The 14665-nt window shown below is 43.9% G+C and overlaps 3 protein-coding genes across 4 annotated transcripts; 1 reads left to right on the top strand and 2 right to left on the bottom strand.

Moving 5' to 3' along the window:
* The first annotated feature begins 64 nt into the window (after positions 1-64).
* On the top strand, positions 65-3433 carry gtpbp6 (GTP binding protein 6 (putative)). Its single transcript, XM_029000938.1, has 10 exons — positions 65-709; positions 785-922; positions 1405-1475; positions 1558-1688; positions 1796-1866; positions 1946-2104; positions 2276-2484; positions 2672-2820; positions 2910-3062; positions 3131-3433. Exons 1-10 carry the CDS (start codon positions 238-240, stop codon positions 3252-3254), a joined length of 1677 nt encoding a protein of 558 aa, XP_028856771.1. The 5' UTR covers positions 65-237; the 3' UTR covers positions 3255-3433.
* plcxd1.2 (phospholipase C, X domain containing 1, tandem duplicate 2) lies at positions 2610-5967 on the bottom strand. 2 transcript variants are annotated; one of them, XM_029000940.1, is made up of 6 exons: positions 5606-5967; positions 5386-5522; positions 4886-5014; positions 4644-4799; positions 4372-4552; positions 2610-3791 (listed from the first exon to the last, which is right to left on the bottom strand). In XM_029000940.1, exons 1-6 carry the CDS (start codon positions 5700-5702, stop codon positions 3535-3537), a joined length of 957 nt encoding a protein of 318 aa, XP_028856773.1. In that variant the 5' UTR covers positions 5703-5967; the 3' UTR covers positions 2610-3534. The 2 variants fall into 2 exon arrangements, with proteins under 2 accessions (XP_028856773.1, XP_028856772.1); XM_029000939.1 differs by having other exon boundaries at positions 4372-4555; positions 5606-5962.
* A 1877-nt stretch (positions 5968-7844) lies between these two features.
* plcxd1.1 (phosphatidylinositol-specific phospholipase C, X domain containing 1, tandem duplicate 1) lies at positions 7845-11716 on the bottom strand. The gene is made up of 7 exons (XM_029001088.1): positions 11138-11716; positions 10868-10985; positions 10386-10528; positions 9751-9879; positions 9156-9311; positions 8889-9069; positions 7845-8801 (listed from the first exon to the last, which is right to left on the bottom strand). Exons 2-7 carry the CDS (start codon positions 10974-10976, stop codon positions 8557-8559), a joined length of 963 nt encoding a protein of 320 aa, XP_028856921.1. The 5' UTR covers positions 10977-10985; positions 11138-11716; the 3' UTR covers positions 7845-8556.
* Positions 11717-14665: the final 2949 nt, after the last annotated feature.

The following is a 14665-nucleotide window of genomic DNA, read 5'->3' as shown; positions in this document are numbered from 1 at the left end:
CTACATGTTTTTTGTTAAATGTTACTCTCGCACTGCCTGTGTCCCGTTTGCACTTTATGTAACTCAGTTTGTCTGTGTCTTCAACTGTACTGTTATCATTCATACATTTAGTTTTTGTTTATCGAAAGCAACAGGCACGTGTATGGACTATGAACAAACTATGGACAATGAACTGTACACAATACATTTTTCAGACGAGGAAAATACTTTGAAAGATGAACACCAAGTTACCTGCTTATGTGGAAACTTTTGGACGGGGCAGGTTCATACAGACTCAGGAGACCCCAGTCCAGTAGAGGGCGCTACAGTGACGTGGCAGCCTTGAACCCTCGAAGAAGAAGTGCACTGCTGGACGGGAACAGTATGAGCGTGTTGTGGCTTCGTTTTCCGCGCAGGCTTTACACGTGGTGTGTGAAATCGCGCGTCAGTCGATTAGTTCCAGGTTTGGTTCGCGGAAAAGCATTATGTTATAACATTAACGCTCAGCATGGCTCGAAGGGCGTTTCGACGTCATCGCGCTCGTTCAGGAACGGAGAAGGCACCCCGGTGACGTTTGCAGATGAAGATGAGGCGGAGGATTTGATCGCGGATGGCGAGGTTGATGAGCTTTTCCAGCAGCAGATTCCGGCGGGCATTGAAGGAGACCACCGAGTGTTGATAGTTCACCCGGATGTGAAGTGGGGGAGCAGGAAGCAGTACCTGACCACAGGTGAACTACATCCGCAGACACACGTTTTTAATCTCTAAAAATCATTTTATTCTAATGTGCATTTGTTGTTTGTAGCGGAGCTCCAAATGGCTGAGGCTGTTGGTCTCGTCCTTACCCTGAAGAACTGGACTGTTGTCGACAAGATCATCATGTCCACTAAGACACCACAGAAGAAGCGGATATTCGGGAAAGGGAATTTTCAGACGCTCACAGGTTTGGGGGACTCTCATGCATCCACTTGCATCTGATACACACACCCCATCATCACTCACGAAAACCCGACTCACTCATCAGCAGTGGTGGCTTGGCAGGTAAGGAATTGAACCCGTAATCTGAACCACCACAGTCCCCACACACTGCTTCCTGTCATGGCTGTCCACTGCTGACTAAGGGCGATGCTTAAAAGCAGAGCACACATTTCGTTATGTCACTGCATGCTGTGCTGCAGTGTCTCACAATGACAATCACCCAGATTGTCATTTCACTTCATCTATGGAGTCACCCAGTCAACTAGGGTACGTGCCTCTGCATGTGTACGGCCACATTGCTAGTTTATTCCTCCATGTATATTACAAATAATCCACTTGTAACCATTCATTACAGGTTTTGTCCCTTTGGGACATCGGGCTTGGTAGGATAGCAGATGGCATGGCATGATGCGCAAGTCTAAGTGCCTGTCCCATCATCTCTTTCAGAAAAGGTGCGGGCAACCCCTGGCGTTACAGCGGTGTTCGTAAACGTAGAGCGTCTGTCTCCTTTGTCTGAGGTGAGCTGGTTTCTTTGCCGTCTGTTGCAGTGACATCATACCGCGTCTCTTTTTTTAATGTTTGTCTCAACTTGTGTCTAAGAAAGAACTGCAAGAGGCCTGGGGTGTGAAGGTCTTTGACAGATATTCGGTGGTACTCCACATATTTCGCTGCAATGCATGCACCAAAGAGGCCAAGCTTCAGATCTCCTTGGCAGAAATCCCATTACTGAGGTGAATTTTCCCCGTCCAAACGTAGGAGCGTAAGCTAGAATGTTAAACCGCACATGCATCCAGGGAACTTAATTCTTGATTCTGTGATTTGTGGCCACTCTGTTAAGGTCCCGATTAAAGAATGAAGTTGCAGATCTTGATCAGCAAGGTGGAGGTTCCAGGTACATCATGGGTTCAGGTACGTCTGAGGAAAAGCGCTTTCTCTGATGCCAGTCGGGTTGTACCGCTGGCTAACCTGACTTGTCCTGTGTGACCAGGTGAGACTCAGATGGAGGTGCAGCAGAGGCTGCTGAAAGAGAGAGAGCTGAAGATCCGCGCAGCACTAGAGCGTCTGAGGAGGAAACGTCACATGCTCCGCTCCCAACGGCAACAGAGGGACTTCCCTGTCATCTCGGTCATGGGCTACACCAACTGTGGTAGGGCTGGGTACAGACGTTCACACCTCTTTTAAACACTGCTCCAGCTGTCGTAGTCAGAACCGCTGTGGACAGCCGGATCTCGCTGAATATGTAACGGTTGGAGCGTGTACAGAGGTTGGTGGAAAGTGGAGGTCCAGTGTCCCTTTTGTGTTTTTTTTTCCCGACCAGGAAAGACCACTCTCATAAAAGCTTTGACCGGTGATGCTGCACTGGAGCCCAAAGACCAGCTCTTCGCGACCCTAGATGTGACGGTCCATGCCGGGCAGCTACTGAGTCGTATGACTGTGCTTTATGTGGACACAATCGGTTTCCTGTCCCAGCTACCCCACAGACTCATCGACTCGTATTCTGCCACCCTGGAGGATGTAGTGCACTCTGTTCGTACCACCGGTGGTTTGTAGGATAGTTTATTTCATATATTGTTACTTTGCATTGAATAAGTGAGCCCAGCTTTGCGTCACTGACATTTTCAAATAGCTGATATGGACCACACGATTACACCTTTTTACTTTTTCTTAAATACTTTATTTAACTTCTCAGAAGTGTGTTTTTTTTCCCCCACAGGACCTGATCATTCATGTTAGGGACGTAAGCCACCCAGAAACCGTGAATCAGAAGGCGAATGTATTAAAAGTCCTGAAGAACCTCCAGATCCCAGAGAAACTTTTACAGTCTATTGTAGAGGTCCACAACAAGATTGACCTGATTGATGGGTATGACATGTTTTCATGGTTTTGGGTGCAGATTGACTTTTTCCACGTGAAAGAATGAAAGAACAAACTAAACCAGATATTGTTTTCAGATATGAGCCCACGGAGGCCGACGCATTGCTTATTTCAGCATTGAAAGGTCACGGTTTGCAACATTTGAAGCAGAAGGTTGAGGAGGCCGTGGTGAAATCCACAGGGAAGCAAGTCTTGGCTCTGAAAGTGGATCTCGGTGGCCCTCAGTTGAGGCGAGTAGATCTGTGCACACGACTTTGGCCGCAGTGCCTTTCTGAATGCTGTCGTACCTTTTCTACAGTTGGCTGTACAAAGAAGCCACGGTGCAGGAGGTGGAAGTTGTAGATGACCGCTCTGCCAAGGTCACGGTCATCATTAGCGCGGCTGCGTATGGCCGCTACAGGAAGCTGTTCCCGGAGACATGACGGCACCACCCTCTACTGCACACTGCTACTGTATACAGTTAACATGCGTTATTTTTGAGGTCTATGCAGAAAATGAATTATTTAAAAAAAATAACAATTAGTGCAATAATGTGTGTTGACCATATATTGGATGCAGCTTGTAACAATGCCCATATATATTAAAGCATTAATTTTTTTTAGCTTTTGAATCAAAGTTGTTATTTAAAGAGGTAGAGAAAATTCATAAAATTTGAAGTTTGCAGCAGTTTTTGCTCTTACTGCAGAGTACAGTCCCTATGTTTCACTGTTTGCTCACAATCATAGGAATGAGATGTTTATGGTTGAGAGCAATGATCATATGGCAGAACGGAATCAGACCCACAAAGTCTCCAGCAATGATGTTAAGGCAGCCAGGTTTTTCTCCAGGTCTCTGGTCCAGAAGCCAGGACTTGATCGGTTCCCAGTTTTTCAAGCTCAGGGTGCGGAGAGACTCTTGTGGATGTGTTGTGATGTAACCACGGTCAGCAGTGAGGTTCAGACCCGCCACAAAAAAGCTGCCTGGATGGGACAAAGTTGCAAAAGAATCTGATCATATATACATATGATCATGAAAATAAAGAAATCACATTGAATGAGAAGGTGTGTCCAAACGTTTGGCCTGTACTGTAGGTAAATGAGCCTTATTTATTACCATTACACAACACTAAAAGTGAATTGATTGTCATTGTAATGCATTTAACCCATCACCCTTGGTGAGCTGGGCAGCCATGAAAGGCACCCAGGAAGCAGTGTGTGGGGACGGTCCCCTCCTGGCACTATTCTTTACTATTGAGTAAATAACAGTGATTATTTTTATTATTATGCCTCACTATAGTTACAGTTAAGCTGTAATTGCAATATTGTTATACCAGGTACCAGTTAAGTCTTTTGACCAAAATGCCCCTTTGAAAGGAAATCTGATCTCAGTGTCCCAGGACAGGCTCCAGCTGCCTTGGTTACGGAAAGTGAATATTATTTGTGAATAAATAAATGTACTGCTTGCACCAAATGCACCAAAATGAAGCTAAAAGATGGACAAACTTCTTTTTTTGCATTTTTTTTGGGGGGGGGGGGATATTTTTTAGCATGAGGTAATTACCTGGACGCCCCTTTGTTTTCTGCCATTCTATGTAGCAGAGCAGCCCCTCCGCTGACCGCTGGTTTGCCCACCAGTAAGGAATAGGCGGCCAAAGATCTTCATGGCGCTCCACTGCCTGGTCATCGTAGGACAAGAACACTTGGTACTTCAGGGCCCAGAGTATTCTGAGGGTCAGTGTGGCCTTCTGGGGGGAAAAAGGGATCCAGAAGCACTTGGCACTGATTCACTTATGGAAAAATAGAATATTGATATCAGGATGCTGCCTTTCTTACCATACGAGGGCATAATTTACTTCCAAATGTCCTCTTCAGTAAGTGTATAAATGTTTCATGCAGTTTTTCACTCAGCCCCTCAAACTGTCTGCAAGCTAAAATAACAATTTCCTTCGGGTGGGAGTCCAGCCATGTCGCAATTTCCTGCAAAGTGTCCTATAAAATGCAATTCGATTCGACCATGTTCATTAATAGTATCCGAGTGTCAACCAATGTATGCAGGTATGAAAATAAATACCCACCAGCACTGTTAAATATGTGTAAATGACGTGTGTGAAGTAGAGGTCATCAGAAGGGTCGTTAGGTTTGTGGGCAATCCTCAAATCGAAGTACCGAATTCCAGCTTTCAGCTGCTCCACGACAGACTTCTCCTGCATGAAGGAAGCCATGCCAGTGAAATTCATGCAGCATCGCAGTCCTATTCACATTTACGGCATTTGGCAAATGCTTTGTAGTCCAAACGGGTATATCAACGACTGCAGTTTAACAACGGAAATGAAAAAAGTGAAGTGATTACGAAATGTTTCCTCTGTATTTAACCATCACCCTTGGTGAGCAGTGGGCAGCCAGCGTGGGGGGACGGTGCTCTGCACAGTGGCACCTTGGCGGCTCGGGACTCGAACCGGCAACCTTCCGATTGCAGGTCCGCTTCCTTCCCACAGCCACAAGACCTATTAAAGTGCAAAGAAGCTTGCATGTAAAAACCAAAGGAGCTTTTGTAATGAGAAGTAAAAGCGTGTGCCTGCGTGGTGGCCCATCTGTAGATGGCTGGGCGGGTGAAGCAGTAGAAGAGTTTGTCCAGGACCCTGAAGGTGTCCGACTCGGAGCGGACCAGGGGGGAGGTGATGTCCAGGCAGTAGCTCATGGCGTCGTGGCTTCCTGGAATTCATCATAAAATGACTTTAATACGCCAAATCCAACCAACACGGGACTCGTTAATGGAGCGACTTTTTCTTCCTCACCAGGAATGGCCAGGTTGAAGATGGACGTGTCCCACAGCTCCTCGGGCATACGGGACATCCAGTCTTCGCAATTCGTTTCATTTTCACAACGTTCCATCTGCTTTTGATCGAGTTTGATCGACGTTCTCCAAGCCCGGCGTTCCCTCGCAGAACCAGCGCTCTATTTCCTGGTTCTTTTATTTCCCGGCTTTACTCCGCCTTTACTCTGCTTTTACTCTGCCTTTACTCCCGGCACTCGGCATTTTTTTATCCGCCTCGCCCACCAGCGGAATGTGATAAGCAGATTTCCGCAACCCGAGAGTAGGAATGTGCGTCCGACCAGAGGCGCTCACCTGCGTATCAACTGACCTGGGATCAGCGCGACAGGGCCGCTGGTGTGGATTCTCCCACTGTCATCTGATGTTACTGCACAGACCGGCAGGTTGATTATTTAATAACTCGTTTACAAAGAATGCATTTTTATTTTATAATACTTTGCCCCAAAAGAACTATGAGGATTTGGGAGAGATGTGAGTTTGCCTTCCATCTTCACACTTTTTTCGTTGTTCTTCCTCTGTTAACCATGGTTACCTGCAAGGAAACACATGCAGTCAACATTGTGTTGCATAAAATGGTGTGCTTCACAGTCAAGGATATTGCTGCTACTAAGATTGCACCTAAATCAATCATTTATCAGATCATCAAAAATTTCAAGGAGGTTCAAGTGTTGTGAAGAACACTTCAGGGTGCCCAAGAAAGTCCAGCAAGCGCCAAAGATGACTCAGCTGCAGGATCGGGGTGCCACCAGTGCAGAACTTGCTCAGGAGTGTGAGTGTATCTGCATGCACAGTGAGGCTAAGATGTTTGGAGGATGGCCTGGTGTCAAGAAGCCACTTCACTTCAAGAAAACCATCAAGGACAGACTGATATTCTTCAAAAAGTACAGGGATTGGACTGCTGTGGACTGCTGAACTAGTCATTTTCTCTGATGAAGCCCCTTTCCGATTGTCCGGAGAAGAACAGGTAAGCGCCACCATAAGTCCTGTCTCGTGCCAACATCCTGAGACCATTCATGTGTGGCCTCAATCACAAATTTACCTAAAAACACAGCCATGAATAAAGAACATCCAAGAACAGTCTGGTGAAGAACAATGCCTTTTTCAGCATGATGGAGCACCGTGCAATAAGGCCAAATAACTAAGTGGCTAAGGAAACCAAAGAAAGTCCATGGCCAGTAAACTCCTCAGACGTTAATCCAATTGAGAACTTGACAGTGAAGGGGTTGTCATTGTGAAACACTGTAGCACAGCACACAGTGACACAAAGAAATGTGTCCTCTGCTTTTAACCATCACCCAGGGTGAGCAGCCATGACAGGCGGCCGGTGAGCAGTGTGTGGGGACAGTGCTTTGCTCAGTGGCACCTCAGTGGCACCTTGGTGGCTCGGGATTCGTCAATCTTCTGATTAAGGGTCTGTTTCCGTACCCGCTAGGCCACCACTGCTCAATAAGATCAAATTAAGTGAAATAAATAAGATTTAAAGACATGGTCAATCCTTAAGGGGCAAGGGACAAACAAAAAACCCACAAATTCTGACAAACCCCAAGCACTGATTATGATTATGGCCCAGACCTTGATTGACAGCATGACAGGGCGAATTGCAGAGCTCTTGAAAAAAAGGGCCAGCTCTGCAAATATTGACTCTTTGCAAAACTTGATGTAATTGTTAATAAAACCACAGAAGCAACTGACAAAAACTAAAAATAGTGAAGCAGCAAAATTTGTGAAAGTTTGTGTCATTTTCAAAACTTTTGCCCACGAATGTAAAAAAAATCTGTCCTACAACCAACATTATGCTGGCTTTAATGTGGGGTAGCTGTAAACCTTCTGAGGTGTGTGTTTACATGGGAATGTTTGTTCAGATCAAGCCGCACACGGTCACTGATCTTTTAACACAGTCATAGTTAGCTTTTGGAAGGATGTCCTGACCTTGTGTTCACAGGATGACTGTGTTCAACAGGCCTGATTTCAAAGCGTGGTGTGATTTTACATCTTATTTGATCTTATTTTACACGATTCCTCTTATTCATAAGGCTGATTCAGGGGTCTAGCTCCATCTCAGCAACCGTCGTAAGCCTGTAACAAGACACGTCATCCATGTGTTCAGTAAATGGACTTCACTGTAAAAAGTGATGGAATTAGTCAGCGGCCATGACATGCCATGAAAACCATCCCCGAGTAATTACTTACAGTGCACAAAATGAATTTTGTTCAGTTTATTTGAAACACTTTAAAACATTCTGTAACAAAATGCATGCATTCTCTGTTTACACTGCTCCCTATTTGTTACATCGTGCATGAGTGTATAGCAGCATAATATTATCATCCAACACCTACCAGTAGTGGTGGTAAAGTAGTAGTGTGTTCCTGGGTCTCATTTTACGTGCTTTGTAACCTGAAGCGTTTAGGCACCCGGGGCTCGCTTTAATCAGGCAATGTTGCATATGAACTGAACTGAGAGCATATGCCACATGTGCATAATGTGTGTATGTGCTTCATATAACAGTCTTTTGTGCCGCTTAAATCCATGGGGATGTCCAAATGACTTGCCTATTCTCAAGTTACAGCTCATCTGTATCTGTTACACGGCTACAGCTCCATGGAGACATGCACAAGGTTCTTTAAAACCCTCTGATTGGGTTTTACCCATCATACATTTAGTGCCATAGTAAACATACTAATAACAAGTAATGAACTGGTCACCAGGACCTCACTGGGCATTTCAGTAGTTCAATGGTTTTTTTTTTAAATTGTGCATTAATTAACCTATCTAATCCTAAAATGTAATAAAGTATAGTCACTGAGAGTGCAAATAAGATACACGTCTATTCCAAGAATCAACAAACATCCTCTGCTTCATGCTAATTAAAAAAACTGCAACACATTGTGCAAAACTAGCAGCAAAGCTGAACATTACAAGGTCTGGTTCAGCAGTTTTTCATTCAGTGCGATGACAGTCGGTATGAACTGGCTCTCGGTCACAAAGTCCCCAGCAATGATGTTGACAGAGCCCGTGTTTGAGCCTGGCCTCTGCTCCATCACCCAGTCCAGCAATGTGGGGTACGTGGACATCACCATGTCCTTCAGAGACTCAGTGGGGTGAGAACAAATGTACTTCAGGTCCTCAGTGAGGTTTATACCGGTGACAAAGAATCCCCCTGTTCAACAGTGTTTGAAACAAATTGAAAGGATTAGAATGCCTTTATTCGTGTTAGGGAATTGTGCGTTCAATTCAGGTAGCTTACCTGGTCGACCGTTTTGTTTCCTACGCTCAAACTCTTCTATTAAGTCTTCAGCTTTGCATTTGTTGGCCCACCAATAAGGAATATGGGACCAGAGGTCCCCATGACTGTTGACAACATTGTGCTGATAGGAGACAATAACTTGATAACCTTTGCTCCATAGGTTCTTCAAGGTTACCAGCTCCTGTCAAAGTCCAATAAAAATAACAGTTTCATAACAGTTTATAAATATTTGAAAAGTGTTTGCTTTGTCCATTGACATTTCAATACCATTTTTGGGCACAGTTTTGCAGCAAAGATGTTCTTTATAGTAGAGATGAGAACCGTATGGAGGTCTTGGGTCAATCCCAGGAAGTGACTGAAGGACAGGATGACCACCTCTTTGGGGTGGACATCTAGCCATTCTGTGATCTCTTTCAGCACTGCCTGTAGGAGAGGGCAATGCAACATTCATGTAAGTTTGCCATTACAGACAACTGACTTAGCTGACAGGGTTCTGGTCAGCAGTGGCTCTACAATCCACCACTGAGTAATGAAGCAGCGGGTGGGTAATCAAATTAGCACCAGCCTCTTATAATGTATCTGTAAAATAGATCTATTAGGCATGTTTATTAAAGGTCCTAATAATAAAAAAAGATTATTGGTGAAATGCATTAAGATGACCTGTGAGTGTACATGACATGGATGTTATATACTGAATATTAACTGGAAATACCAGAAAGAATTTCAATACATTGAATAAAATAATAGAACCTACTGAAATTATACCTTATAGATCAGTCCAAAATTAGCTTATATTGTTCACACATTTTGAGTCATTATTAGGCCTGTTTCTTTATATCACGCTGACAAACACAGACGGTACCTCAACTGTTACTGTACTGTACACTCCATGGTAGAAATAGAGATCAGTGGAGCTGTCGTTTGGTCTGTGGGCGATCCTGAGATCACAGTACCTCACGCCACAGTCAAGCTGCTCCTTCACACTGGAGTCCTTTAAAATGATAAGAACAGATAAACTTACACTTTGCAACAAATTTTTACACGCGTTTTGGACCCCAACAAAAACCTTCAGCCACACAAAGTATATTGTCCACGCTGACATGAGTCGAGCCAATCACCTTTCAACACAAATGTGTTTTGGCAAGAGTTTCACAGTCGTGTCTGCAATCCTCTAGCATCAGCAAATCCATAGTGATGCTCCCCATCATCGATTACTTTTGAGCACAGTGAGGGGAAAGACTGCACATTGGGAGTAAACCATACTGTGTGTAGATCAGCTAAGCAAATGAACAAGATCAACTATACGGAGCCGTACGGTGGCGTTGCGGTTGGCGTAGTGGTTGTGATTTCGAATCACGGCTTGGAATTTGTTTGTGCGGAGTCCGCCTGCTCCGGCAGCCATGACCCTGAGTAACAGGACTAAGTGGTTATGGAACGTGAATAAGCAAGTGATTGATCTGCCTTATCCATCTACAGATAATGCCACATATCGCTTACCTGAGCAATAGACCACTTGTAAACAAATGGACGAATCAGGGGTTTCATGTATTTGTCCAGCTTCTGCAGCACATCTGGCTGAGTGAGGTCCACTGGGGAGCGGTCGTTTTTATCCAGGCAGTAAGTTATTGCATTATGGCTCCCTGCGTGCAAACCAAAAGACGCCTCATTATCAAACACCACACAATGGCTGCTGGAGTCAGCGTCACCTCCACATGCCAGCGAGTTTGACAGGTTCTTTTGGGGCGGAGGTATCGACTTAGGACCGAGCGGAAATTCTGTAAGTATGCAACCGGACCCCTCACGGGTTACCGCTGGCTGAGTGACGCATCGCTGTTCTCCCCTCATTTAGCAGCATAGTCTTCATTCATGCACAAGAATGCACACGACGGGGACAATAGTGTAATTATTATTAACCGCGCCCGCACCTGAGAAAAACAGACACACCCTGGGGGTACAGGTCAGTGCTAGGAATCGGGTACCTGGGATGGATAGGTTGCTAAGCGGCACGTCCCACAGGCCATCTGGGAGGTGGGCCATCCAGTTGTCCAGGGGCAGGTCTCTCAGCGACACCTCGCAGACTTCAGACATCTCGAAAACCTGTCGGAATTTTCAGCGTGTCAATGAGATCCGTTCCACAACACAGAGGCGCCATTGGGCCCAAACTTTTCATTCATTCATTTTGATATTTACTGATAATGATATTTACTGGGCTTTTTACTGTGCAAAATCGCCATAATCACCACACTTACGAATAAAGGGTATGAAAGGTAAAAGCAGCGTCCGGTCCGATTAGCCTTAGTTCATTTTACTGAGACGCTGGAGAAGCCGAACTTCGGGGAGAAGGGTCCACTACAACTACCCGCTAATATACATCTCGGCGGCGGCCATTGGCGGCGGTGTCAGGTTGAACCGGGCAGGATGTTCACAGCCACAACCGTGGTCAACACGCCCAACGCAGGCAGACAAACAGGCGCCGGTGTTACTCGCAATATTCCATTTATACTCCAAACAGCAAACGCCGTCCTGGAAAAAAAGGTGGAGGCAGGGTGCCGAGTTCCGTCGCTTCCCCACGCCGAAGTCAGTCCGGCGAGGGCGGGGTTTCGGTCTCCGTGCGATCGGCAGATGCGCCGTCAAACTCCCCCTTTAAAGAGCCAAAGGCAAAGTTCCCCCGCCGGCCGGCCATCGGCACACACACACACACGGACCGAGGGAAAAAGGAGCGAGAAATTCCCCGCACCCCGCGCCCGGAAACGCTGAGCGCAGCACAACGCAGAGCCGATGACGCCGGTTCTGCTGCACTGGCGATGCGCTTCTAACCTGACGCCATTATTAGCGGTCCGGGGCGGGGCCTGATATGTAAATGAGGCACTTTCATTTCCACCGCCTGATGTAGGCGGGATTATTCCAGGCAACGTTAGTTTTGTAGAAATAACAACGGCACAGTGCACTGTGTTTTTTGGTAGGGATTAGCCATGAGATCACTAGTACTAGGTAGAGAACTGTGTGATGTTTTATTGAGTACTGAGCAACTCAATTTATAGAAGGACAATTTACAATAGAAACTCATCCCTTTCAAATTTTCACAAACAGATTTAAGTGTTTTGACAGCAGTGTCTGCAAAATGTGTCCCAAGTAGAAGTATGATTTTTGCATTATTTCATGTCAGGTTTTTTCCAAGCTCTTTAAAACCTCACTCAAAGTAACTATTACTTTAACTATGCACAGTCAAAACAGAGCGGTTCAGAATATATTTCACTGCGTGTTGTACTTCTATAACAATACACGTGACAAATCTTGAAACTTCAACCCAGACTCTCTCCCTCCCTCGCTTCTGTCTAGTCTCACTCTCGCCTCATTACTGCCAGTCCAACGTTTAGGCTTGTTTATCTGGGAACTAAATCTGTTAAAAAGATGAGAACAACGATCGCCCTCAGAGAAAAATGATTCAGAAGAGTGTAGTTCATTGATTCGTTGATTCAGGTGTCCCTCTCGATCCCTCCAGCAGTGCGCCGGCTGACAGCTCAAATGAACTGAGAAACGAACGAGTCACTTGAGAAAGTGATTCTATTGAACGAATCGCTCGAAACCTACGACACAACACTAGTCCTAAGTGTCCCTGAGCAAGACAATTAACAATGTCTCCAGAAGGAATGTCCCTGTATTATAATAGAGGACCAGTGTCCATTAGGTGCAATGTGAAATATTATCAAGATAGGAACAGCCTTTTACCACTTCTGATAAATAAGTACACATGTAGTAAAACAGAAGATATTTTTTTAGATTTAAAGGTACAGAGTAAAAAAGAATAAACTGGGGAATAAACAGACCTGCTGCTAGCTGGTTAGCATGCTAACGCTAGAAAGTATCTCTTCTAGACATATTGGATACTATCTATTACTATTCTTTACATTCGTTTTTTATGTGCTTTTCAGTCAACATATTCATGATAGTACAACTAACAATGTGAAATAATGACAAATTACATCTTAAATATCTCAAATATCTCTTGTATGCAGGGTAACTATTCAAAACAAGCTAATACTGTTCAATAAATAGTAATGAAGGCTTATATGATAAATATGTCTACAGAGATGTGCTTAAAAGGGTGAATTATTTTGCAATTACATATTTTTGCACTGTATTTGACCAATTGCTCACACACAATCCATATGTTGCAGTTACAGTTCCCTGAACACCCATTCAACTAATACAATTCAACTTGCAAAACCAGAATATACATTATTTTAATGGTCTGCAGGCTGGTGGTCCACTTATGTTGAAGACTTCCTAGAGATAGTTGTTCAGGTTAACCTGTAAATACTGCACTTTATTCATTTATGAATCTTACAATGAAGCGTGAATATACACAGCACTTTCTATTCACTCTGGTGAAGTGATACATCTGATCATCCATAATCTAATTGCAGAAATTTGAGCTTGCTTTTTTGTAATTCTTTTGAAATGGCTACTATACTTTCACCCACGAAACTCTTGCTCCTCGATTCTGTGGTACTGCTGTTGCATGTCTCATTGGACTCTTGGTTACAGCTTAGTTCTCACTTACAATTAGGGCTGCAACTATTGAACATTTTTGGAATAGAGTATTCTGTTGATTTTTTTTTTTTATCAATTAATCGGATAATCATACTTGTTATTCCTCACAAAATGTTTTTATTCAAACTCAATACTTTTATTAGATCAAAGCTTAAAACCTTTGGGTTACTGGCTCCAGAACTAAGCCCATTTTACTCAATCTTTCTGTGAAACATTCATGATGTAGGTTAGCCTATTATTTTAATAAAAATAAATTATATTAATTATAAATAAACAATTCAAGTATTACTAATAATCCAACTTAAACAATACAGTTCAGTTTCCAGTTGTATCCAGATGAGGTAGTAGGTGGAATGTTTGTCTTTGTGCAATGTTATGTGCAAAATAGAGAGAGAATTTGTCTTAGTTCATGCGCCGCTGTGATGTGCAACAAATGCAATAAACTCGCCCAAAAGTAAATCTATATGCTAATGAATGTAGATTTGTCCATCTGTGACCTTATTATTACTACCTAATGTATGGGGAAGGCGTGTTTTGAGATGTAACCTATCAGTGTGTGTGTGTGTGGTGTATTTGCTACTTATCATGCCTCATCACTATCGACTCATAACACAAATAATTACAAATAATGTACATTCTAAGAAACGCTAATGTTAGTTAGCAATCATAAAAATACGATAACTAATCGTATTGGAGATTCTTTCGGTTAAGGTGCTGTAGTATTGACGAAGTACTATTATGGTAAGCCAGGTCTGTTTTACAGTGTATACACTGCACTACGTTGTCCACCTTATAAAATAGTATGCCGTTTATGCACACCGGTATCTTCATTTTCCACCAATAAATCGCGCCTCCTCAAATCTCTGAAATGCGCATCAGATAAAACAGTCAGTGTAGAACAATGATACCGGTGCTGCACAGCTCTGCACTGCGTAGCTCCGTGGGCGTAATATGGACTTTGGTGACGAATTAAACGAAGGCTCAAGGCAAAGAATTTTCCTCGAACATTTTTTGTAATCAAATCCTTCGAATAATCGTTTCAGCCCTACATACAATGACACACAAGTTTCTGAAAAGGCACACATTTCAGCTTCAAGTTTATTGAAAAACATATCTTTAATGACAAAAAAATGGACAAGTGTGTCCCTCCCCGTTCCTTGTATTTCGTCATTTTAGTGTAAAAGCAAAAGTCTCCTCAAAAGAAGAGCACTTCTTCATTTTTG

The sequence above is a fragment of the Denticeps clupeoides genome, chromosome 13 (genome assembly GCF_900700375.1).
Source record: "Denticeps clupeoides chromosome 13, fDenClu1.1, whole genome shotgun sequence".
NCBI lineage: Eukaryota > Metazoa > Chordata > Actinopteri > Clupeiformes > Denticipitidae > Denticeps > Denticeps clupeoides.
The sequence above is the reverse complement of the archived record's forward strand: the minus strand, read 5'-3'. Positions and strand labels throughout refer to the sequence as shown.